A 25,461-nucleotide genomic window follows, 5' to 3' on the forward strand; every position below is an offset into this window, starting at 1 on the left:
AAATAGTTACTTTCACGTTTTATTCACAGCTTTTACTCTTCATCTATGGTAACTTTTTTATGAAACTCGATGAGGGGAGGTCAAGCCTAGTGGGATCTTAGACTCTAAGTATTGCTCTCTAAAATGGCTAAATCAAACTTTGGAGTAGGGTATTTAATGGCGAGATCAACTTAGCTCAAAAGACAGTATCGTTTGTCGCATCCTCTATCCAGTTCGTCTTTAGTGGTGAATCCAGATAGAATTTTTGCAGTGATGACATTTTTGTATGCATATGCAGAACCTGTTGTGAACCCCCAAACAGTGTCATTGCTTTTCAACGGCACACCGCACCCCCAGCTGGAGTGACGTTACGGGGTGCTATCGTATACGAACCATGAGCACCCCTTATATTGATTCACAGTACCATATGATAGTGTAACGGTAAGTTAGTGTCAGTCACATGTGATGGCACTGATCGCGGGGCTCCTAGGATCCCTTTTTTAACAGAACAATGCTCGGTCACACACAGCAAGGGTCTCAAGAGGCTTCCTCTTGAACATTGTCGTCTTCTCTGGTCTGCACGCTGCTCTGATTTGCCACAAATCGATCATATCTGGGATCACTTGAAATGGTAAATTGGACAGCCTATTACTTCGATCGAATGAGTTCTATAACTGTGTTACAAGATGACGTAGGACATCTACGAGACCTTAGAGCAGGAATAAAAATGGAGCGAGCAAGTTCAATCATTGGCTTAGCAGAAGCTGAGGCTACGAATCCAAGTCACGTGTCTCAACAACGACGAATGGTTGACACGTTTTGCGTGAAACAAGCGAAAAAAATCTGATTTCTTCCTATTCTTTAATTTGAAATCTGTCACGTGACTTGGGGTCTTGGTTTCATGAATGAAAGTCTTCACTCCCTCCATTTTATCTCTTCTTAATGTACGAGACTGCTCTGCCTCAATGCTCGTCTGTACGGCCTCGTACATTTACGCTAGAGGCAGGGCCTGATTACTGAATAGGCCAACTAGGCCGTGGCCTAGGGCCCCCACTTTTTAGGTGCCCCAAATCGCTACTTTTTTGAAACCAATAGCTAAAACTGTTTTCGCCAATGGCTAAAATTGTAAGGAATGACTACACAGGGGCCCCAAATAAGCATATGGCCTAGGGCCCCCTGATATCTTAATCGGTCCCTGGCTAGAGGTGGCTCAACATTTGGAATTTTTCTAGTAATAAATGACCATTTTGCTTTAATTTTCTAATTACTTTCTGATATCATAGTTGCCATAACGTGCGTAAAATTTCATTTCATTCTGACTACTCCTTCTTGGTGTTGCATTTTGAGTGGCCAGTAATGTATTATTAAGTTTATTCATTTATTCATTTGCTTATTAATTTATTTTCAGGTTCCATTGGAATTCCGAGCAAGACAGCCTATTTTACAACCCAAACATGTAACTCTTCTTATGGAACCTAGAACTGATGGAATAAAGGCTGTGTAAATGTTTCACAGAATTTTATCAAATAAATTATGTAAAAAAATAAATTTCGTGAGAATATATGTCATCAGTTTTTGAATGAACACTTTTATTGCTGTGATAAAATTTCTTTTAAATACTTGCGTTTTCTTCATTTTACCCTGATTTATTTAATCTATATATATAAAAATGAATGTTTGTCTGTATGTCATCCATGAACTCAAAAACTACCCGGCAGATTTGGCTGAAACTTTCACCGTTTGTTATTTTTGGTACTGGGAATGTTTATAGACCAGTTCGAAAAAAATCCGATCGATAGTTCCTTTTTTATTCCAATTTAAGTCACAATCCATTGGATAAATACGAATAAAATTATCGGCTGCAGAAATTAATTCACGTGAAAGATCTCATTGATAAGAAGTTAGCTGTTGCCATTTTTCTTGAGTTTGAACAAATAAATTCTTTCTTTATTGTTTTATGGCTTTTCATGCAACGGGGGGATTTAAAACTTTTTCTACTTGATATTTTTAGCGATTGATTGATCTTGCAAACTGCGTGAGTACAAAATTTGAGTATAGTCACGGCTTCACTTGATACCTGGACCGATTATTATGAAAATTGCTATATATATGTATTTTTCCACGGAGAAGGTGCATAATATGCTCATTGAAGCCACTCGCCACCAGGTGGCACTGCAGAGTAGCAACTTCTGCCCCGTTCAACCGATTGTCATGAAAATCAGTATAATGATGTATTTTTTTGTTGGCGTAGCAACGCGCGTCGGGTACAGCTAGTATTATATATATTAAGATGAAAGGCTAAAACTGATTTTTTTCCCAATATTTCCTCACTTCCTCTGATTTTTCTCGCTATTGTTTTACAAGAAACTAAAATTTTCAATTTCTGCATCTTTTATCTTAAAAATTAAGGGGTGGAAGAAATTGATGCCACTGGGCAACAAACTTACAGATGATGTTCAAACCTTCAACTCAAAAAACGCGAGGTTTTTTTTGCTATGGATGTACGAGGATTAGAGCGTTAACAGTCGCAACTATTTATTTACATTTGATACAAAATTGATCTCCCCACCAAATTTTACAGTTCTTTAATATAGTCACTAACAATGACTACAACTCGTTTCTAACGTTGTGGAAGTCGTAAGACACCTGTAGTGGCATCTGTCCTGCTGATAGTTCGAATAGAACGTTCCAAATAGAGCGTTTCGAATAGAGCAAAAACCAATGCATGACGCAGAAATTTTATCCCTTGTCTTATCTTTCACTTAAGAAACAACTGTTTGAAATTCTATCTTAATCATATAATTTTCATTAGCTGGGTTCTCTGTCCCCTCCCGTCTAAATTCAATAACTTTCCCCCAGAAAAATATAGAGCATGCTATACACAAAGAAAATGAAATGAAACTTTATATTTCTTGCAAAACTAAAAAAAAAAAAGTTGAGTAATCCATTGTATTTACATGGATGAGATGTAGGATTATTCGTTTTATTTTAGACTAGTCAATGTTAATTGGGAAGTAACGAAAGGTCAGCACTCAGGATCTGGGTTTCTTTTCTTTTTTTCTACTTTTAATTTAATAGTAGCAAAAATACCCGGCGTTGCCTGGGTCAGTAATGATTGTGAGTAACAATCGCTACTTTCTTTTGTTTTCTGTGTTAACTGAAAGAAGTCAAAACACACCGCTTTGACGTGATTAAAAATCGAGCTTCTTCCTTACCCATAAAAGTAAAATAGCAATAAGTTTAAAGAACGAAATAGTATTCAGTTAGAAACAAAAGCACGACATTTAAGCACATAAAAATTTGAAGAATTTCCAAAATATGAACGAACAAAAACAAAGATCACTAAAAACACCGTGCGCTTTATTTAATGAAATAGTACACACACACAAAAGGAAAAAAAAAAGCTCTCTACTATGTTTCTCTTAGTATGCAAAACATAGAGTTTCCAAATGTTTAAATGTCTTGAAACTCATGTTTGCTCCGGATAAGCCTTGATTCAAAATTTTCATTATGATTACTATTAACATTGCTGTTGTAAGGCAACGAATTTTCGTATAACAATGGGTTTCATATTTAATCATTTAATGGGAAAATTACATAAAATGTACTGTTTTGCATCATAACTTTTTAAAACTAAGTTTTTTAGGAATGAATTATGCCTATGTTTCTTCCCGAGACTGTAGTTATCTATGGTGAAAAAATGGTTAAAATCGGTCCAGTAGTTTTGAAGATTACCCCGTACATCCTTACATACAGAAGTAGTCATTTATGTATTTAGATTAGTTTCTGTTAAATAACAAAATAAGACGCAGCAAGTTTTTTTAAAAAAGCCGCACAAAACATCACTCTTATACTTAATACATGAAAGATACGTACTATTTTGTTCATCGGAAAGTTTTCCTTTTTTTTTTTGATAAAACAAGTATTTTTATTGGTGAAAAAATCCTTACGTATATATAAACTACCGTATTAGGATTCGAAATAAAATCCAAAAACCAAGAAGTCCAGGGGCTGGGGGTTGACTACCCTTTGATGTACCACCGCGTTTTTTTTTTAAATTATTTTCATTTTAAACTGTAAAGCTTTCACACACATAATGGGGTCGTTTAAAAAATTTCAAAAGTATTTTTTTCTGATAGAGCATGCTTAAAAACATAGGATCTGACCATTTTTTTAATAATATGTGAAGTTTAATATTTTTTAAAAATTACTTTAATCGGTGCGCTTTCATTGTTTACGCTTCTGCCGATGAAATCACAAATAATGAAATGCCATTTACTGTTGCCATTCACAGTGCATAATATTTAATTCGCATCTTTACTCATGTGTACTTTTCTCCGCACGCACCCCACCTCTTAGCCGTAGGCCTTAGGTTCCACCGCCCGGGGGGATTACTCATGTGTACTGGCAACTATAGGGTTGATAGCAAGCGTAGAGCGCAAAATATTGAATTCGCTTCTTATTTATCATAACGTGAAAGCGCGGTAACCAGATGCGCAAAGTACAGCATTTATGACGTCATAAAGGGCCCGCCTTGTTTGAAAAATCGGACATTAAAAAAAATGAATTAAAATATAACTGTTGAGAAAATGAAAGTATTTTCTGGGTCAGTGTTATTTGTTTTTTATTTATTTATTTATTTATTTTATTTATTTATTCATTTATTTTTGAGCAATCACGATTGCTTATTGTTCTCACTTGACGTTTTTGAGGTCCGTGCCTTTTTCAGCTTGAACCAGGGACACCAGCACCACCGCCCACCGGCCTCCTGCAGGCGCGGCTCGGAGCACTGCCTCCTGGAATCTATTTCTCCTGGTCGATGGCGTCCATGCTCTACACAGACGCGTGCTCATACACACATACACACACTTATACGCATACACACGCTCATAAACACAAGCCTTTACACACATACACACACGCCTACGTGCACACACGTCTACGCACACACACAAGCCTACACATGCACGCACGCGCGCCTACACATACATGCCTGCACACTGACACACAACTATACACACGTAACCGCCTAGGAGGAGGGGTAGGCTTGGGGGGACAGCAGCTGTTTCTAGAAACAATAGCCCCCAATGAGTAGGGCCCTGTCGCAACTCGTGATTGCGAAAAACACAATTTGAATTCAAAATGTCAGAATTCAAGTTAATTTTTTTTCTTTTTTTTTTGCTTATTCTATCAATTACAGTGACTAAAAGTAGTACTTTTGACATAAGAACCCCATTAATCGTGGTTAGTTCTCATTCTTTCATGTTGATTTGTAACAATATTCTTCATTATTATTCGTTTGAAGTGAAACTTTTTATGCGATGGCTTTGAAACTCTGATCTGCAAGCTTTTTGTGTGACGGAAATGACGTAGTTGTTTTTTAATCGTTGCCAAAAACAAAAATAACTAACAGTAGTTATCAAGTTGAAATACTTCCGATTTTTAATTATTGCCAAAAGCAATAAAAAATAATAGTAATTATAAAGTCAGTTTTGTTAATAAATTGAACAAATTAATTTGAAGTCTGAGCTTAAGCAAGCATATATTTGTGGATTTTGGTCATTTTAAACTTTTCATATATGCAGGTTTTTGAAGCTTTCTTTGATTCAAACCAAGTCAGAGTATTTCTTAAGTTCAGCCTCAAAATTAGTTGGTTTCCCTTTATCAACAAAATTAAATTCATTATTTTGATTGTTTTTGGCTACAATTTAAAAGTGGATCTTGAGCATTTGTTTATAATCTATTTTCTTTTTTAAATATACAATTTTGTTGTGAATATGCCTAAGTCAGGCGAAGAAATAACAAGAGCGTGGCGTGAGAAAAAACGTAGGGGTGAAATGACAGTTCAGAATGTTCTCACAGGTCTATTTGATAGAAGTTGACTTACAATGACTAGGCATAATCTGATTTTGGAAATTTCCAGATATTTTGCTCCAAAAATCATATGATTTTTATCTATCTGGGATTGAAAATTTGCGTACTTGTTGGCAAAGGGCTATACATAACGAATGTAACTACATTGTTGGTTACAAATAAAAGCTTCAAAAAAGCTTATTTGCTTGAAAAGAGAAAAAAACAACATTACTTTCTGGTCCCCCCCCCCCCAATCTATTGACAGATGTGTGTACAATCCACTTCTCTGACTTTATAAAATAAAGTTTTGGAACACCTTGGTCATTTTATACTTCTACTGCATCAATATCCCTGCAATGTTTCTGATTTTACATTGAATGATGCAAATAAAATCACTTATCTTCCTTTGTAAAAAAAAAATTGAAACGGCATGATTATTTTATATTTTTAATGTATATTCCTACAATGTTTATGATTTTACATTGAATGATGCAAATACAAACACTTTTTCTCCTTTGTAAAAATTGAAGACACATTTAAACACACACACACATTTGGAACTCCTTGAGGGTTTTATATTTGTACTGCATCAGTAATCAGTATTCTGCAATGTTTCTGATTTTACATTGAATTATGTGAATAAAATTACTTCTCTTCGTTTAAAAAAAAAAAATTTTTAAACGCTTTGATCATTATTATTTTTCCGGCATCAATATTCATGCAATTGTTTTTATTTTACATTTAATAATGCGAATAAAATCACTTCTCTTCTTTTGTTTAAAAAAAAAAAATCACTTTTGAAACTCCTTGATCATTTTATATTTTTACTGCGATGTTTATATTACATTGAATGATGCAAGTACAATCACTTTTTTTCCTTTGTAAAAATAAAAGATAGTATATAAAAAAAAGTGTGATTCTTGATAACTTCATATTTTTACTTCATCAGCATTCCTGCAATATTTCTGATTTCACATTCAAAGATGCAAATGCTATCATTTCTATTCCTTCGTTTAAACAAAAAACACTTTTGGAAAGCATTGATCATTTTACATTCTTACTGCATCAATATTCTTGCAATGTTTCTGATTTTGCACTAAATGACACAAATACGATCACCTCTCTTCCTCAGTAAAAAAAAAAAAACACTTTAGGAAAACCTTAAACATTTACTTCGCACGCCATTGATATTTTTACAATATTTTAGTGTTAGTTTTTAATCAATGCTTCTTCATGTTTTACATAAAAACGCATTAAATCTTACATAACAATTAGCACGTTCAAAAAATTACCTCCATTTTTTCAAAAAAATGGTGAAACGGCTACTTATCTTTGCAGTTTCCCAAACTTTTACTACCGCGGATTTAGAAACGCTAGAGAGAAAATTACAATTTTAAATTAGATTTTGAATTGCTGATTTGCACCATGCCGGAGTTTATTTGATGACTGCGTTGCCCGGCTCTGCCCGGTCTACCTTGAAAAATTGTGTCTAGTGATGTTTATTCAACCATCAGGCTTAAATAAATTTAAAAAGAACATCATGCAAAATCCCCTCCCCCCCCCAAACAGTGACGACAGATATTAAAACACTTTTAAGAAATTAAACCAAGAGAGATGGATTTAAAAAGCGTAACCATGGAAACACAAAATAAAATAAGTTTAAGGAATTAAAATGCGAAAGAAAATGGTTAACAATTTGAATGGAAATGAGATTTTTTGAACTTAATTTAAACTTGTAACTGTTTTTCCTTTCGGGATAGAAGCTCAGTTTTTCGACCATAGGTCGAGATGAATCTGAGTAAAAAATGTCGGTTTTCCCAATGGTGTCAAAAATACAATTTCTTTACTTTTTACTGATAGATTTAATAAAGAAAGTAGTGCCTAAATTTCAGCTAAGCCTAAAAAAATTCGAGCTAAAATCGCAAAAAACTCCCGCCGCAATTAAGTTAGAGCATTGGAACAAATTGCATAGAATGCGGAAAATTCTTCCCTTTCCAACGATATATAATGTTACTATTTGCGAGTAATTTTTCACCCCCATATTCGGGAATTTATGTGAAAATTGGGCCAACATTGGAATAAAAAAAGAACTATTCATCGAATTGTTTTCGAACTGGTCTGCAAACCTTCTCAGGACTAAAAGGAACAAACTGAAAATTTCAGCAAAATCGGCCGGGTAGTTCTCGAGTTTTGCGAGTTCAAACACACAGACGCTTTTTGGAGACTGCATTTTATACTATGTAGAGATGTAGAGACATAGTTTTCGTTTTCTTTAAATATTTGAGCAACTGGGACTCACACGAACGAGAATTTAAAATTCTTCTGCAGTACATATGCAATCTGCACCTGTTTCTTTGCAAAACTGTTATCTGCCCACAAGTTTCAAAAATGTTACAAAAGATTTTGTATGGCTCGTGAAGTAGCACCAGGCGTAGTGTTTTTAAAAGCATAGGTGAGAAAATATTTATTTTCAAGTTAGTAACTATTGCGAAATCCTAAAACCATTCGATGTCTCGAACGATGATTTCGCAAGAAATCTGAAAGTACTTTTATTTTTTATTAAGCTATAAAATGTCAATTTAAGTTATTTACTGTCCTACCGTCGAGCAAATCGAAAGGTAAATATCCGGTTTAGGGCGGAAGTGGATTCTTTCATTAGCTACTAGGGGGTGCAAACTTGCTATTTACAAGTTTAATTATTGAAATGTTCGTGAGTTTTTCTAATTCATGGAAATTCCTGCGATTTTTTTTGTTTTCTGTAAATATACTGCTCAAAACAATTATGGGAGCACGGAGCAATCACACAAAAGTGAAGAAACGTTGTGAGGTAGCCTTGCAAAGACATAAAATGGAGTATACACGTGTATTAAGATGCAATACAGTAAAGAAGAAGCAGAAAACAAATTTGACAGGGAACTTTACTCCGCTAGAACAGTGAAGCGAACACGAAATGATGCCTCTCCAGCCTCGTCTGCTACAGTTCTTTGTGTTTGCCCTGAATTCAGTCCCCTGATAAAACGTCAAACCATGGAATCCGGTTAATTACAGTGTTGTGGCATTTTCCAATCAAAAAAAATTAAAAAAATTAGTTTGAATTTTGACATCTTAAATTCAAATTATGTTTTCCGCAATCACGAGTGTGTGTGGGGGGTATGTGTGTTTGTGTATAAGGGGTATGTGTATGTGTGTGTAGGCATGTGTGTTTGTGTCTGTGTGATGGCTTAAGTGTGTGGGTAGGTGTGTGTATGAGTGTTTGTGTGCGTGGGGGCGGGGTATGTGTATGTGTGTGTAGGCATATGTGTTTGTGTCTGTGTGCATGCATGAATATGTGGGTAGTTGTATGTGTTTGTGTGTGTGTGTATGTGTCTGTATTTATGTGTGTGTATGTGTTTGTGTATGTGTATGCATGCGTGTAAGTGTAGGATATGGATGCAACCTGGAGACGGTTTTCGCTATAGGAGCAGCATCGTGAGGAGCCGGTCGACGGTGATGCTGCAAAGAGTGCTGGCGGGAAAATAAAATGATAGCACATCAAAACAGTCAAATGAAAGCAATAAGCAATCGTGATTGCTCAAAAAAAGAAAATTTGAATTTTGACATCTTGAATTAAAATTATGACTTTCGCAACCACGAGCGCGTGTGTATGTAGGCCTGTGTGTTTGTGTCTGTGTGCAGGCATGAGTGTGTGGGTATGCTTGTGTGTGTGTGTATGTGAGTGTATGTATGCGTGTGGGATATATAGACGAAACCTGGAGACTGTTTTCGCTAGAGGAGAAGCAACGGGAAGGGCCAGTCGACGGTGGTGCTGCCGAGGAGGCGGGTGGAAAATAAAGTCATAGGACGCCAAAAGCAGTCAAATCAGAACAATAAGCAATGTGATTGCTCAGTAAAAAAAATGAACGGTTGAATTTTACCGCTCAGACAATGAAAAAGTGGGCTTCTGTTAAATCGCGATTTCTGCACGAGCATATGTGGGATCGTCGCACCCAGTCGTGCGGTGGGCCCGCTACGCGGACCCCCCGGACGATGGAGCCAAAGGCTAACAGCTAAGTGGTGGGGTGTGTTCGGAGAAAAGCATATGTGGGATCTCTTGAGACGGTTAATTGGACAGCCTGTAAGTTAGATCGAATGAGTGGCGCGTTTACAGCAACTGTGGTACAAGAGAACGTAGGACATCGTACGAAACTGCTGTACGTCAATGCTCGACCGTATCGACTCTTACATTCCAGCTAGAGGTGGCACAACAGGGTACTTAAACCTCCATTCATGTGAGATTTTTCCAGTGATAAATGATCATTCTGCTTTCATTTTGCAATCGTTTTCTAGTGTTAATGTTGCCATCACGTGTGCAAAATTTTGTTTCATTCTGACAACTCCTTCTTGGTGTAGCAATTTTTAATGAGCAGTAGCATAGTTATTGGAGCTGCGTTGAGCGGTGTAGTACTGTCCGTTCTCGAAAGCGAAGACTACCACTCCGGACAGATTCCATTTCAGAAAGGGGCGATAGGTTGAGGATGGGCACTTACCTCTCGCACTTGCTGTCTTTGAACACGTTATTTTGAGAATTTTACTTCCGTGTTTCCCTCCCTATTTTGATAAAATCACAGCAGACCTGACGCATGCGCAAATTGGCGCTAAGTCTCGGCTTAGGAAAATGAATAGTACTTCGTAAATAAAAATTGTGTCTAATGGCGCATGTTCAACAATTGGGCATACATATATGAAAAAAGTCGTGCAAAATTTCACATCAACATGTAGCCAAGAACTTTTATGAATCAATACTTAAATTTAAACCACACTAGATTTTTTTTTATAAAGTTCCAGAAATTCAGTCATTGTTTTTAATAGGTATTAGCAATTCGTTTCACGGATTTTCAAGTTTCGCCCCCCCCCCCCCCTCCATCATGTGAACTCCTCAGCATCAAAGAATTTCGGTACTAAATTTGTTAAAGATTCGACGTCGATGGCGCATACCGTCCAGGGGGGGGTCCCCTCCCATAGGTCTTCTTTTTTTTCCCCGATTGATTACGATTCTATGTATTTTGCATGTAAAATAAATTCAAACAAAGGTAACAACAATTTAAGATCTAATAAGTTTAAAAAAAAACTCAAGCCTCATGTTAAAAGGTTGTTTTAAATATTGTGTTCTTTTCCTATAACAAATTGCCTATAAGAAGCAGAATGGTGATTATAAATGAATAAATACACTGCAATAACTATGTTTTTAGTTTTGTAATTACAGATTAAAATGAGTTTCTATAAACTTCTATAACCATATGGTGCTTCTACAACAATGAATTTGCTTTGCTGAATCCATTTTTTTTTTTTTTAAATATTATTATTATTATTATGAGAAAAGTAACTGGGGAAATTGTTTCGCTTTCTGGTTATTTATTTAAGTATATTTCATTAAATAATTATTTATTCAATAGTTTATTTTCTACTGTTTTTCGTTATTGGGGGAATCGATAAAATCAAGACATTATGTTTGATGGCGTATTGGGGCTTTCGACCTTGGACCCTCCCCTTGCACATTCCTATGTACGCCACATTTCGACGTAAAGTATGGATTTGTATGAAGATCCTTTTCACCCCCCCTCCCTCTCCCACGTGAATTCTTAAGCATCAAAGGACCTCTGAGAAATTTTCCGCTTAAACTGGAATTTGTATAAGGAGCATACGCATACACACATACAGCCAATCATATATATAAAGATTTTAACGATGAAACATATTATCATTAAAATTAATATTTTTTGTAGTACATGCTATGATCATATAAAAATACTATTTTGGGAACCAAAAAAAATCTTCTCCTCTCTAGCCCTAGATATTTCCACTTTATTATAATTGTGATGTCATTTTAAAAAAAAAACTTTTTTTTTTCTTTTGCAGACAGCCTTTGCACCATTTTTTAAGAATTGATAATTGTTCTTATAAAGTATTGTTCTTATTTTAAATGTTTTTTTTTGCTATATTTTCTGGTGAATATTTTCGGAACGATTCTAGGCAGAAATTTTCAGAAGGAGGTCTACGTTATTTGAAAACTGTTACTTTTATTTTATCGGGGATTTTCAGAGACACTGATGATGTTATTCTAATGGGGATTTTAGGAAATGTATTTTTCCTAATGTGAGATTTTATGTACTATTGTCCTTATTAACATGGGAATTTTCAGAAACTGTTGTGCTTACTCTGGTTTTAAGGGGATTTTTACTCTCATATTTTTTTTTTTTTTTTTCATTTTAAACGGGATTTATTTAGGAGCTGTTGGCTTGATTTTGATCGGGAATTCAAGGACTGATGTTCTAAGTGTAAAGAGATATTTTAGGAATTGTATTTGAATTAGGATTTGGTTTTTGACTGGTTCTCTGGTAAGATCCAAAACCAGCCAATAGATGCGGTACCGTAAAGTGGGGCTACTTGAGCCTCCAGGGGCTACTTGAACCCATGAGAAAAAAAGTATTTAAAATCCGTCCTGGTCCTATATAACTCAATGTATAGACTGAAAAAAATTTCTCCTTGACAGGTAACAGTACTAGATACAGGCTGGAGCATGAAGCAAAGTTTCTGCTATTCCCGCCTTTCTCTGATTGAGGTTATGATTGCAAGTTGTCTAAACAGTTGCTTTTTGTGTCTACAAACTTTCGCATGTAAGTTCATGGAAACATCTGATATCATCAAGGTCAAGATAGTTTTATGTTTGCATTCTATTTCTTAATAAAATAACGGTGTTTTAAGGTTATAGCTATATAATTAACACAGTAACTAATATAAGTTAGTAAAAGTGCACTGGTTGCCATAAAATGGGGCTACTTGAACCCAGCGCAGCGTTCAAACAGCCCCAAACCACATTTCATCATTTATTTATGTTAAGTAAGGTTTGTAATGTTTAGTTACTATTTATACCCGTTTTTTGCAGATCTGGGGATAAAAAGGGTCCGAAAGTAAAAGAGAACCCCTTGAATTAGGAAAAAATGGGGGTTATTAAGAGGAAAAATTCCAATTGTGTCCAGATTCAACTAATTCCGGAGAAATGTCTTAGAGAGTGTCATCAGCCCATTTTGACTTAAGTATATCAACTGTAAAAAGGAAATTAAAAGATCATTCACAAAACAAGCCTGGGCATTAGGGTGTCCCAAAAAAATGAAAGTCGTTTTTTTAAAACGCATACCCTCTTATTTTTTTCCTTTTATATCAAAACCGTTGGAAAAAAAGTTTCATGCAATTTGAAGCACGGTAACCCGTGCCGACTTGCGCCTAAAGGCCTAAACGTGTAAATAGCACGTGTATTCATATAAGCAAGCGAATGCTGGCGACGCGATACTTTGCAAAGCTCAAAACAGCTATAAATAGTGCACAGAAAACAAATGAAAACAGAAAAACATATGTTGGGGGGAGGGGGGCTTATCCGTAGTAATTTGCAAACCGTCAAACATGTCAGTACGAATACATTCCGGTCAGCGAGCGCAGTATAGTCCTTCCATAGGGAACGAAACATGGCAGTGGAATTGCAAAGTTTGAAAAAAGAGATATTTTTAATAGAAGTCGTAAAACAACAAACTACGGGCTTGAAACTTCCCTCTAACGGACAAGTTCGGTCGGTTTTGTTTTATAACATTCGAGAAGTAAATTTAACCATCAGTGAAAGTGCAAATATCGCTATTCGGGAATGCATCATCTTTTGCGAAAAGGCACGCGTTCCCACCCAATCGTTGCTAAATTGTGTGAATAAACTTAAAAACCTGTATCAAATCTAGAGAGACTTACAAAAAAATGCAGAGAAACAGCAAGTATTCAGGCAGCGCCAACAAGAATTTTCAAGTAATTTAAACAATTTATTCAATATTGCACATGCTGATGCACTTCGGTTAATCAAAATAGAGGAAGATGGGACTGTTGCCTGCTTTGAGTGCTCAAAAATCATAAGAAGATCGCTTATCTATAGTTATTTTATATGGATGTGACGGAACAACTCATTGCTGAGTTTAAACTGGATAATTCCACAGGAAAAGAACAAAAAAAGGCTGTTTGAAAGGCAGTTTTAGATTGGAATCTCGAAGACAAAGTTAAGTTGTGATATTACAGCTTCCAGAACAGGTCCTTTAAGTGGTTCTTGCGCTATTCTTGAGCAAAAATTTGATAGAGAAATGCTTTCCTTTGCTTGCCGCCACCACATATATGAACTGATCTATCTCACTTAAATACAGTGCTATGGAGGAGCTGCGGAGTTGTTCCGAACTGTACCCTAACTTGGAAAATTTACTTGACTTTTACCGTGCTGAACTTACTAATATTACGCTCAGGGATGACTATCAAGAGTTGACAGAACTGCCTATCATATTTTTAGGTGGAGATACAGAAAATGAATTTAAAATAAGACCACCGGGAGTCATGCACAAAGCTCGATGGATGGCTCGAGCGATTTACTCCCTAAAACTATTATATTTAGTTCACAACTAAAACTAGATACGAAGGAAAATGAAGCATTGTTTGATGTCTGCTTTTTTGTAGTGACAATATACGTGAAACCATGGCTTCAATGCATTTTGACAGTCAAAGCACCCAAAAAAGATTTGTGCTTTTTGATAAAAGTGTACGAAAATGTGGACCCAATTATCTCAAAAGCTGCTCTACAAAAATTCATCCAGCTTTTATGGTATGGTCAATAATATTTCATTCCTTTATGTGAAAAAGACTGTCTCAAAGCTTAGTGCAGTAAACGATGCAGCTGAAAGAGCGGTAAAAATGATGCAGAACTTTCATGGTTTGCTAACAGTTGATGAGGAACAAAAACAATCTGTTACGTTGTGTTCAAGAGCAGAGGATGTTCTATTCTGACTGCAAAAAGCAAACATTGAATTAAAAATATGTACAGTAATGTTTCTTTTAGTCTAATATTGTTGTAAATATCTGCTTTAAATAAATTGATGTCGCGTGTAGTAATGAATTATGCAGTTAGCAATTTTTCCACTGTAGTCGCCTTACAGGATTTTAGGTCCAACTTTGACCTCAAGTCGGCACGGGTTCCCGTTATTTAATTGCAATGGAACTTTTTTCTCATGTTTCTGAGGTGAAATGGAAAAAATTTGGAGGGTATGCGTATTCGATTTCACAAATTTTTTTTTCGCCATTATATCTTGGGACACCCTACTGGGCATCCTGTAGTATTTAGTAACTAGGAAGAGCAGGTATTAAATAATATCAGAGAAAAAAAATCCACCCAAGTCATTAAATTGAGGGGTTTCCATTCTTTCTAATGTTTAAAGAATGAGCATTTCAATTGATTTTAACTGTAGTTAGATTATGTTTCTATTTGTGAAATTATGTTAGCCTAAAAATATGTTTTCATGTAAACGTTGATATTATATTAATTTATATACATAATTTGGAATTTATATAAATAGTTTACTCACTAGAATGTACGTTCTGAGTTTATGTTTCAAAATCATTGGTCCTTCTTGATAACACCACCTGTTTTACAGCTTTTTCTAATGGATTTGCTGAGTGGGACCAAGTAGCCCCAGCGCGGGGCTACTTTAACCCAATTTTTAAAAATAGAAAACAATATATAAAGAGTTGTAATTGTTGTTTAAAAAAAGTCTTTGAGTGGTAGCAGAACGGCTGAAAAGTGGTAGAAACAAGGTTATCAGTTCACATTATGGGTTTAACAAAGCACTCAGTAAAGTAAGAAAAACAACGTTAGAAAAAGCACAAATTTGCCGATTACAGCAGACACGTGTTTCGGCGTTACAGGGAACGCCTTTTTCAATGCAAAAAGTAATGAGCTTATGGATGAAAAGACTATGAATGAAAAGAAAGCTTTTGTCGGATGTCTTTTCATCCATAAGCTCATTACTTTTTGCATTGAAAAACGCGTTCCCTATAACGCCGAAACACGTGTCTGCTGTAATCGGCAAATTTGTGCTTTTTCTAACGTTGTTTTTCTTACTTTACTGTTCAGCACAAAGGTATTTATTTATCTTAAAGCACTCAGTGCAAAACTCGGAAAAAGTATGAAATTTCGGGTCCAAGTAGCCCCACTTTATGGTAGTGTTTTCATTGCATTCTGTAATCGTCATTTCCGGGGTTTACAAATTTTTAGTTATTACTAGCAAAAATACCCGGCGTTGCCTGGGTCAGTAATAATTATGAGAAACAATCAATACTTGCCCTTGTTTTCTGTTTTAAGCGAAAGAATTTAAAACAAACCTTTTTGACGTGATTAAGGAGTAAGGAAGAAGCTCGATTTTTAAACTAAAATAGCAATAAGTATAAAGATCAAAATAGTATTCAATAAGAAACGAAAGCACGACATTTAAGCATATACAAATTTGAAGAATTTCCGAAATATGAAATTAAACTTTACATGTTTAAAAAGATTTATCTGTTAGTACTTTTTTTTTAAAAACTAAAACCTTCTCTGTATGGCTATTGATGTACAAACTGTTTTAAAAAATGCAGCCGCCCGTGTTCCCCTTACACTTGTTTTAGTTATTAGATACTTTTGGTCAAAAAAAAAAAAAAAAAACGGTTTCATCAGAAATGTTTCCAAAGTAAGTAGTAAAATTTGGCGATTGTTTGAAATCGTGCAAAAAGAAAAATTAATGGAAGTTTTTGTGCGGTTTATGGATTTGCTTATTTAGTTGTTGAATTATTTTACACAGTATATATATTTTTTTTAAGTATCTTTGATTGGCGCTATTTTGTTTATATGGTGAAAGCTGAGAAACATTATCACGTAGTCTTTGGGCTCAAAAACAGCGACAGTGGAAAAAAACTGCCAAATGCATCAGCTACTGAAATCTTTCTGAAAAAATTCTGGCGATATTTCTGCTGGTTGGTTGGATATAGTGAGCAAGTGTTCAATCAGCTTAAATAATAATAATAAACCATTAATTACATAAGTTCCGTTTAAAAGTAAAATAATCAGCGAAATTCATTTATTTTTAGCCAATCTTGTGGAAAAACGTTACTTTAAGATTTGACTTGAGAAAAGCCTCAAAAAGTCAGACGAAACGCAAAAATATTCAACAATACAACAATTCTTGGGAGTTGAGATGACACACTAAATAATGACTTGGGTTGATGAAAGCCTTCGAACAGGGAACAAAAAAGCTCATAACTCGTTTTTTATACAACTTAGAAACTTCGAACCGATGGTATCTTCAGCAGAAAAATTGGCGCTTTCGATGGACATATAATGTTAATATGTGCACATTTTTTTTCACCCCCATATTGGGGCATTTAAGTCGAAAATTGGGACTAAAATTGGAATAAAAAGGGAACTATGAATCGGATTTTTTTCGAACTGGTCTATAAACCTTCCCAGTACCAAACTGAACAAACGGTGAAAGTTTCAGCCAAATCTGCCGGGTAGTTTCTGAGATCTTAGGGAACAAATTTACCAAACTCCATTTTTATATATTAAGATTACCAGCACTTGTTCCCTCTATTGACGTTACAAACCGTTCTGTCACTTAGGTGTGTGCATTCAATGGTCGGACTACCCTAATCCGGCCTATAGAGAAAATGCATAATGTAAATTTCCCACTAAACTGATTTCGAAATTGGTAGTGATAAAATTCGCACACAAAAGGAGGATCTTTCTTACAGTCACCATGAGTGACAAAATTACTGACGAAATCCCCACTAAACTGTTGTGAAATTGGTTGTGATAAAAATCGCACACAAAAGGAGGATCTTTCTTACAGTCACCATCAGTGACAAAATCACTGACGAAATCCCCACTAAACTGTTGTGAAATTGGTTGCGATGAAAATCACAAAAGGAGGGTCTTTCTAACCATCATAATCTGTGGTGAAACCGCCACTAAACTGACGTAAAATTGGTTGTGATAAAAATCACAAAAGGAGGATCTTTCTAACAGTCACCATCTGTGGCGAAATCGCCACTAAACTGATGTGAAATTGGTTGTGATAAAAAAATCACAAAAGGAGGATATTTCTAACAGTCACCATCTGTGGCGAAATCGCCACTAAACTGATGTGAAATTGGTTGTGATAAAAAAATCACAAAAAGAGGATCTTTCTAACAGTCACCGTCTGTGACAAAATCGGGATTCTTTATCCCTCCCTGTGCAAAGACACTTTACAGCTTAATGATGTAAAAAAATATATATATATACAATAAGTCATAAATTTTCGTGTATTTGGTACATTATATTTTAGTATGAGTCCAGTATACCTTGTTCCATTTGAGCAAACATCACCATTGTGTCGCACTATTTGAGTTACGGTGCAAAAGCTTTGAAAGCAATAAAGAGAAGGTGCTATCCAACAAAATCTCCAGTTTGATGAAGACTAAATAAAACGTTCCAAAACTTTATGCGTTACGTATTATAGGGGTTTTATACTCTACGGGAGAGATTTTCCGGCAAAGTTGACATTGGCGCCGAAAAATAAATAATCTGAGGTCCAATTTGTTCAGCAGCTTAAGAAAGGTTTCTGCAGCATTTTTGAAAGCAATTAAAATGACATATGATCTAAAGCCGATCCAGCTTTAAGGAAAAAGGGTTTTAGTGCGCATCACTTTCGCGAACCCCAGTTTTACTGCAAATTGCTATTGACTCGCAAAGAAAGCAATAAATTTCAATAAAGACAACTAGTGTGTCTATAAATGGGATACTTTGCCTTTCAGCATTTATACTTCTTGCCGTGCTGTCGTCCAGCGCTTTCTGAGCAAGTAAGATTAATTTAAATTTATTGTTTTAAAATTTATAACTCTCAAACTTTTATAATCTAGAAGGGGTCACAGTACCTTTCAAGCAATTTCTTTTAATTTATATAAATTTTAAGTTTCTTTGAAACCATAACATGCATACTTATTTCGTAATCAATAATTTATATTCAAAATTTAAAAATATTGCCTACTTTTTTTTTGAAGATTCAAAAAATTGAGGAAAATTTCAACTTTTTAAAATCCCTAAGGTTATTTATTTTTGCACTAATTTTAAAAACGTTTTTTGCAAAACGATCACTATAATCATCTCTAAAAATCTGTTCCTTCATTTGCTTATGAGTTCATTCGAAAATTTTCTGTGATTAATTATGTAAAAAATCAAAGTTTTTTTTTTTTTTAAATTGGTTTTTAAAGGTTTAACATGCTCTAAACATTAGAGTAATTTATAAAATGCTTATCCAATGCACAGTTTTGTCAAATATGTTATCCCAATTGCAAAAAGGATTACTTTAAAACTGTATCTTTAATAGAAAAAAATCCTTAGGGATTCTAATGAAATGAAAACACAAAAAAACATCATCGAGAAAAAGCAATTTGAAGTTTTTCTTTTGCATAAGAACTCATAGGGAGCATGGCCTAAAACCACTCACAACATTTTAAATATTTGAACTAAAGCAATGAAACTTTTCCCCTGTGTTTAGAATAGTTTTTTCTTTTGAAATAAGCAATAAAAATTTTTTTGATCGTTTCATCATTTTTGAGATACTGTAACCCCTTAAACAAGCTAATCAGTAACACACACGTGATTTCATTTTTATCAGAATTTATTTGAAGTATTAGAAAATCGCCTGTCAAGATATGACGGGTGAAAACTGCTTCTACATTTGATCGAAGCAATTGCCTGTTTGGTGATATTTTGAGTGCTGAAATTTTAACCCTAACTCCAGTAGATAGTGTTCATTGTTGACCACTTTTTCGTTTCTTCGTTCCCATGAAATGACAGTCTTACCAGTAAAACAGTTAAGCTACCGGATCTAGTTCGGCCTTGTCACAATAAAGCCTTTTCCTGCATGTTAAACATTACCGAAACATATTATCAAATTATCATGTCTTGGTGCTAGTTTCATTGTTGATGGCGTCTGGACTCGATCATTGGCTATCTTTATCTTTACTAATGATAAAGTAGAAAGTCTGTCAGGATCTCTGTGACGCGCATAGCGCCTAGACCGTTCGGCCGATTTTCATGACATTTTGCACAAAGTTAGTTTGTAGCATGAGGGTGTGCACCTCGAAGCGATTTTTCGAAAATTCGATGTGGTTCTTTTTCTATTCCAATTTTAAGAAAAAAAATTCCGAGCAAATTATCACAACGTGGAATAGTTAATTACGAAATCATCATAACGTGGATCCGTAACATGGGAGATCCATTTAACATAGCCAATTGACGAGAACTTCATCATCCATTATTTTTTGATATACAGGCGAACCAAATGACCTTCTGATTTTCTACTACGGGCAAAGCCGTGCGGATGCCACTAGTTATATATATGAGGCTATCCTTAAACTTGATACGGATTGAAAATGGGGGAAAAGTTTTTTTTTTTTTTTTTTTTTAATTTTTATGCCACAAGATTTATTTGTAAGTCTTGTGAAATGACTTAATGTAAGTCTTGTGTTTAGTCGCATGGATTCCTCCAAATGTCCGGATTCCGCAGTCACTCACAGGGCCCCTGATTACCCAAAAGGCTCAGGAAGCTTGAGCGTCCCCTCAAAATTAACAGGGGGCCCAAAAATGGCATAAAATTTTCAGTTTGTGCTTTTGAATGTATTTTCAAAAGTATTCAAACATTAGAACTCGCTAAATAAAAATTTTGGAACAATTTCAAAAAGTGCGGACACAGTTCAAAAAATGTAATAGCAAGCTTTATTTATCTGTGAAATTTTCCCCAACGTGCTACAATATACTTTTATACCGCTTCGTAAAATTTATGAAGTGGTATAAAAGTATATTGTAGCACGTTTTGGAGCAACAGTACACGTTGGTAGTTGCTGTTTCAGAAAAATCTGAAACAGCAACTAGCCACCCTTATCTGCTGCGAAAAGGCGTACAAAAGTATGTACTACTGTACAAAAGTTCAATATGTTTGGGGGGGGGATAAACTTTCATTGGAAGTTTGCTTGGCCTTTTTAGAAAAAATACATATACATTAGTAAGTTTTATTTCAATGTGCGTAGAATTTTTAGAAAATAAGCACTGAAGACAAAAGGTGGGGGCCCTGAATTAGGACTTAGGTTCTCCTAACTTCAGAAGTTAATCGGGCCCTGTTCACTCATCCTTAATATAAATCAAATATCTGCCAGGACTTGATTCAAAAAGTTTCAAACGCAACATTTGCTTCCATTCTCACTTTGCTTATTGCTTCATTATCAATATACTTTCCATTTTCACTTCGCTTACTACTTCATTACAAATATGTATTCCATTTTCCCTTTGTTGATTGTTTTTACCAATATGCGTTCCTTTCTCTCTACCAAGTCCTGATGCTGATATGCACCCTCACACTAGAACACCTCCACCGTCCTGATTAACTGATTCAAATAAGTTCTTAAGATTAAGTTCCTAATTTTTTCTTCTATTTACAATTATACAACAATTTAACCAAAAATGTTGAATTCATTTTTGTCTGTAAGTAAGACTCAAAACGTTTTGAGCTTATTTGTCATTGATTTTGCGACGAAAAGCGTAAGCTTTCTGTTTTTCGCACGGCCAAGAAAATTTCTGCGGGAAGAGCTCCCATTTAATCCAGCTAATCAGAGAACTTGGCGAACAATTTTAGGGGAAAATTAAATGTAAAAATTTTCATTTAACTGTGCAGAAACTTTTACAGCACTCAAATGTGTGTTTTTAATAAATTTTTTAACTGTAAATCTCCGATCACGCTTTGTCAACTTTGCCGGTTGACCTTTTCTTACCTTACTTTCGGTCCGACTCTTTTCTTTAAAGCATTTTATCAAGCACTTTACTATAGAGTGGAATAAAATAACTAATTTAGAGACATTTCAAACCAATCTAGCGCTATTGTGAGGAAAAAATTCAAATTTCGAATGGTGTTTGTGATTTTTTACGAATACCAGCCATTTTAAAGTAATAAGCCCAATATTTAGGATTAAATAAACAAAAAATTCAAGCCAAATGATTTTTAAGGGTCAACACAATGCAAAAATAATAAAAAAAAAACGACATATGATAGTTTTAATCACGAATTCATTCGAAAATATTTGAAGGTACGATGACTTTTGTGGCGTATTATTTCTATGTCTTTTCGTTTTTTGACTCATTTCAAAAAGAAGATCCGTCAATATTTTTTAAAAAATACAGGGTTTTATTTAGAATGACATAGGAATGATGTAAAAAAATATTGGACTTCATATTCGAATTCAGTTTTCCGTTATTTTGGTTTTACTAAAAAATTTCAAAGTGTACGAACACTTTTGGGAGCCACTGTATATTAGAAATAGAGGGAGAGAAAAACAGTTAATTCAAAGAGAGATTCAAAGTATTGTAATGAATACTCACACCATAAGTTCTATATGTTTGAATGTAAAAATCGTAAGTAAATCAAAGCTTGATCAAGAGATGTAGGAGGCATATTTAAAATAAAATGAAGTGGAATAAAGACCTAAAGGTATCGCAGAAAATTAACACATCCATGCAAAATGTTAAAAGTTCTTTTTCTGGGGCCGCAGACTCTTGTATTTCAAGCAAACTAAAATATTAGGCTGGAAATTGGAAATTTTACTATGGAAAATCCAAGCAAATAATCGTGTTTGGCAAAGGAAAATTGGAAGAAAGTATTGCCACAATACGTTTAAAAATAATTAAAATTTAAAATGAAGATAGGGATGTAGCCAAACTGAGGGAAGAGTGAGGAACTCCAAACCCTTCTTTTTTCGTCCCCAAAGCTGGCCTGAAAATGAGTTTTTAAAGCTTAGATTTTGAAAAAAGTCCAGGAAAACGTTCTCAAACCCAACCCTTTGCCATAACGTCATTAAAGATGGCCTACACATGAATATTTAGGACTGCAATTTCGAAAAACCATGAGAGTGCTCCTAACGCAACCCCCGCGGAACTCCTTCATAAATCAATCATCATCATTCGAGGTCAAATAAATTTCGTCTTTTGGACTTGAATTTTAAAAAACTCCCTAATAGTACAATAAAAATAGGGGTCGGACCCAAACATCCAAAAAAAAAAAAAAAAAAGCTAAACCTGGTGCAAATTGTTTATTACCCTCCCAATAAGAACATGTAAAAAGTCCCACCCCATTGTGCGTCGGGTTTCGGAATGGGAGGCATCTAAAAATTGCTGTTTTGGGTATTTTTCCGGAATTTTTAGAATAAATTTAAAGTGAGAACGTTATGTCATAACTAAATTTAAAAGCATGAAATTAAAGGTGTTTGCCCCCAAAAAGGGATGACATTACCCACCAATGCTACAGAGCCCCCCTATCCCTGTAAAACGAAGCAGTACCCCCTAACCCCCCTCTATACATTTCATATGGAAAAATTATTTTATGCAAAGTTAAAGTTAGAAATCAAGTTTGTCCATCTTCCAAGTGCGATGGTGCACCTCATCCCCTCCCCCTCATCTGCCAAATAAAATAATGCCTCACCCCCCCCCCCCCCTTTCCATTTCAAGTAGAAGTATCATTTCATGCAAATCTAAAATGCATTAAATCAGGACTGTCCACCTCATAAGAACAGTAGCTCAATTCCCAAAACGAAATTATGTACTAAAAGGTTACTCCCCCCCCCCCCCTCTGATGGCACATTTGATTAAATGGTCAGAAAAATTACTCTGAACTGTTTTTTGCCTTCAAATGATTTCTCCTAAGCTTGTCACAAAAAATCTTCGTTATCAAGATCTTTTTATTAAGCACTTTTATTATACTTGGCCTGATTGTCACGGAGAAATCTGAGGCCTGGTTTTGCTTGTATCTCTGCAACTAGACTACTTAGAGACTTCGAGATTTCACTAAATGATTTGCGTAATCTTAAGGTACAACTTAGCGCTAAAAAATTAAAATTCCAAAATAAAATTATTATTTCAGTTATAATGGAAAACAGAAAATTTCATGTAATTTCCCTACTAAATGTTTAAATATAAAACCCATTGTTACACATTTTGTTGCCTTGCAACAGTAATGTTAAAAGCAATCATGATGAAAATTTTGAATCAAAGCTTCTCTGAAGCAAGCATGAAATTAGCAAGCACAAATCCTAGAGAGGAACAAGGATTAAATTTTAGTGCCAACTGCTTAAAGTTTCAGACACGTATATAGGATTTTTCCCTTTTAGTACCGAGCATTTATATGAAAAAATAAGGTGAAGTTTCGTGATGGTAAAATTATTCTATTTCTGAAATGCATTTACACTAAAAAGAATAGAATAACAGAGTTTTTTAAAAAATTCCAAGCACTTTTCATAATGCACTCAAAAGGGCAAAATAACTTTTCTGGGTCAGAAAGGACAATTAAGAATTCCTGTAGTTTTCGAAAATTCCAAGAAAATGACACCACAAACGAAGAAAAGTGCAGTTCTAGTCATTTCAAACCAAACTTTCCCAATAAGAAAAATAAAGCATAATTCAACACCAAAGTTATGATTAAAAGCGAGATAATGATAATAAATTCTTTTCATGACTTGAGTCGCACTTTTCTACGAATGCGGTGTCATTTTCTTGAAATTTTTGAAAACTACAGGAATTCTTAAGTTGTCCTTTCTGACCCAGAAAAGTTATTTTATCCTTTTGATTGCATTATGAAAAATACTTGGAATTTTTAAAAAAAAATCTCTTATTTGAAATCTAGGTCTTCAGCAAAATCGTTATTGTTACAGCTATGTCTAACACAGTTTGTGCATATAGTTGAGCACTTCAGTCCACTTTCAGACTTTTCAAACATTCACTTTATCCAATGAACCCATCAGAGCAAGCACAAGATTTGAAGTGCAGAAAGTCTTCTAGAGCAGAAGGCTTGGCTGTTGTAATAGGACGCAGATGATTTTTGTGGTGCTTTCTCCTTCTTTGTACCCATCAAAAATGACACTAACTTTCCCATATTTACAAGTGACATATGCACTGCGCATCTGGCACATTTCCTTGAAACTTGCAAATCATTACCGAAAAAAAACCTGATGAAGAAGGTATCTTCCATCTATAACATAAATGACACCAGCTGTTTGATATGAAGGTGGATGGATCTTTTGTTTCAAATAATAACACTTTAACAATTTAGGATTTCTTTCCTTATGAAACGCGATTCATCGAATACTGATATAGGATCAGCGCATAACTCGTATTGAAAGTTTTTAGCACTTTGTTATTCTATCCTTACTGTACATACCAGGGTTGGCTTTCTGCCGGCAGAAACTAGTTTTTGCCGTGCCAGTGGCAGAAACTGGTTATAACCGGTAAAAACCGGAAGAAACTGGCAAAAACTGTGTCTTTAATCGCTTTAACTTTACTTATAACTTTTAAAGTACTTACTAAATGATATTCGTTTAAATAAACTGAGATATCAAACTTCATTTTATCATTGTAAAAAATAAAATCTTATGCTAATTCCCTTGATTTAGTTTAGAAAAGGAACTTTTCAATTGCAGATGCTCATAATATTTGCATTAATCTAACAAAGGACAAAAATCATACGGGTTCTGAGGCAAGAGGAGTGACATACAGAACTAAAAACAGGAAATTACTGATTGTAATTTGCTCGCTTTATATGCTTCACCTAAATTGCTTGTGACTGAAATTATCACGTGCTTCAAGAAGAAAGTGTCAGAATTTTACTTGCCAATATTAACCTAGGTTTTGTATGTACCTAATGTCACAGCTTTACAAAATAAATTGGCCCCATTTCTCGAAAC

At 34.9% G+C, this 25,461-nt stretch overlaps 2 protein-coding genes across 2 annotated transcripts in view; both read left to right on the top strand.

Moving 5' to 3' along the window:
* Positions 1-1,571, top strand: part of LOC129225125 (cytochrome P450 3A11-like) — a 48,978-nt gene extending 47,407 nt beyond the window's left edge. Inside the window, exon 14 of the mRNA XM_054859686.1 lies at positions 1,388-1,571. Within this exon, the coding sequence (XP_054715661.1) occupies positions 1,388-1,483 (96 nt within the window). The 3' untranslated portion in view covers positions 1,484-1,571. The remainder of the gene's footprint in view (positions 1-1,387) is intronic.
* Positions 1,572-18,480: 16,909 nt separating this feature from the next.
* Positions 18,481-25,461, top strand: part of LOC129224087 (L-sorbose 1-dehydrogenase-like) — a 62,094-nt gene continuing 55,113 nt past the window's right edge. Inside the window, exon 1 of the mRNA XM_054858491.1 lies at positions 18,481-18,537. The gene's annotated coding sequence lies outside the window, so the exon portion shown is untranslated. The remainder of the gene's footprint in view (positions 18,538-25,461) is intronic.

This window comes from Uloborus diversus, chromosome 6 (genome assembly GCF_026930045.1).
Source record: "Uloborus diversus isolate 005 chromosome 6, Udiv.v.3.1, whole genome shotgun sequence".
NCBI lineage: Eukaryota > Metazoa > Arthropoda > Arachnida > Araneae > Uloboridae > Uloborus > Uloborus diversus.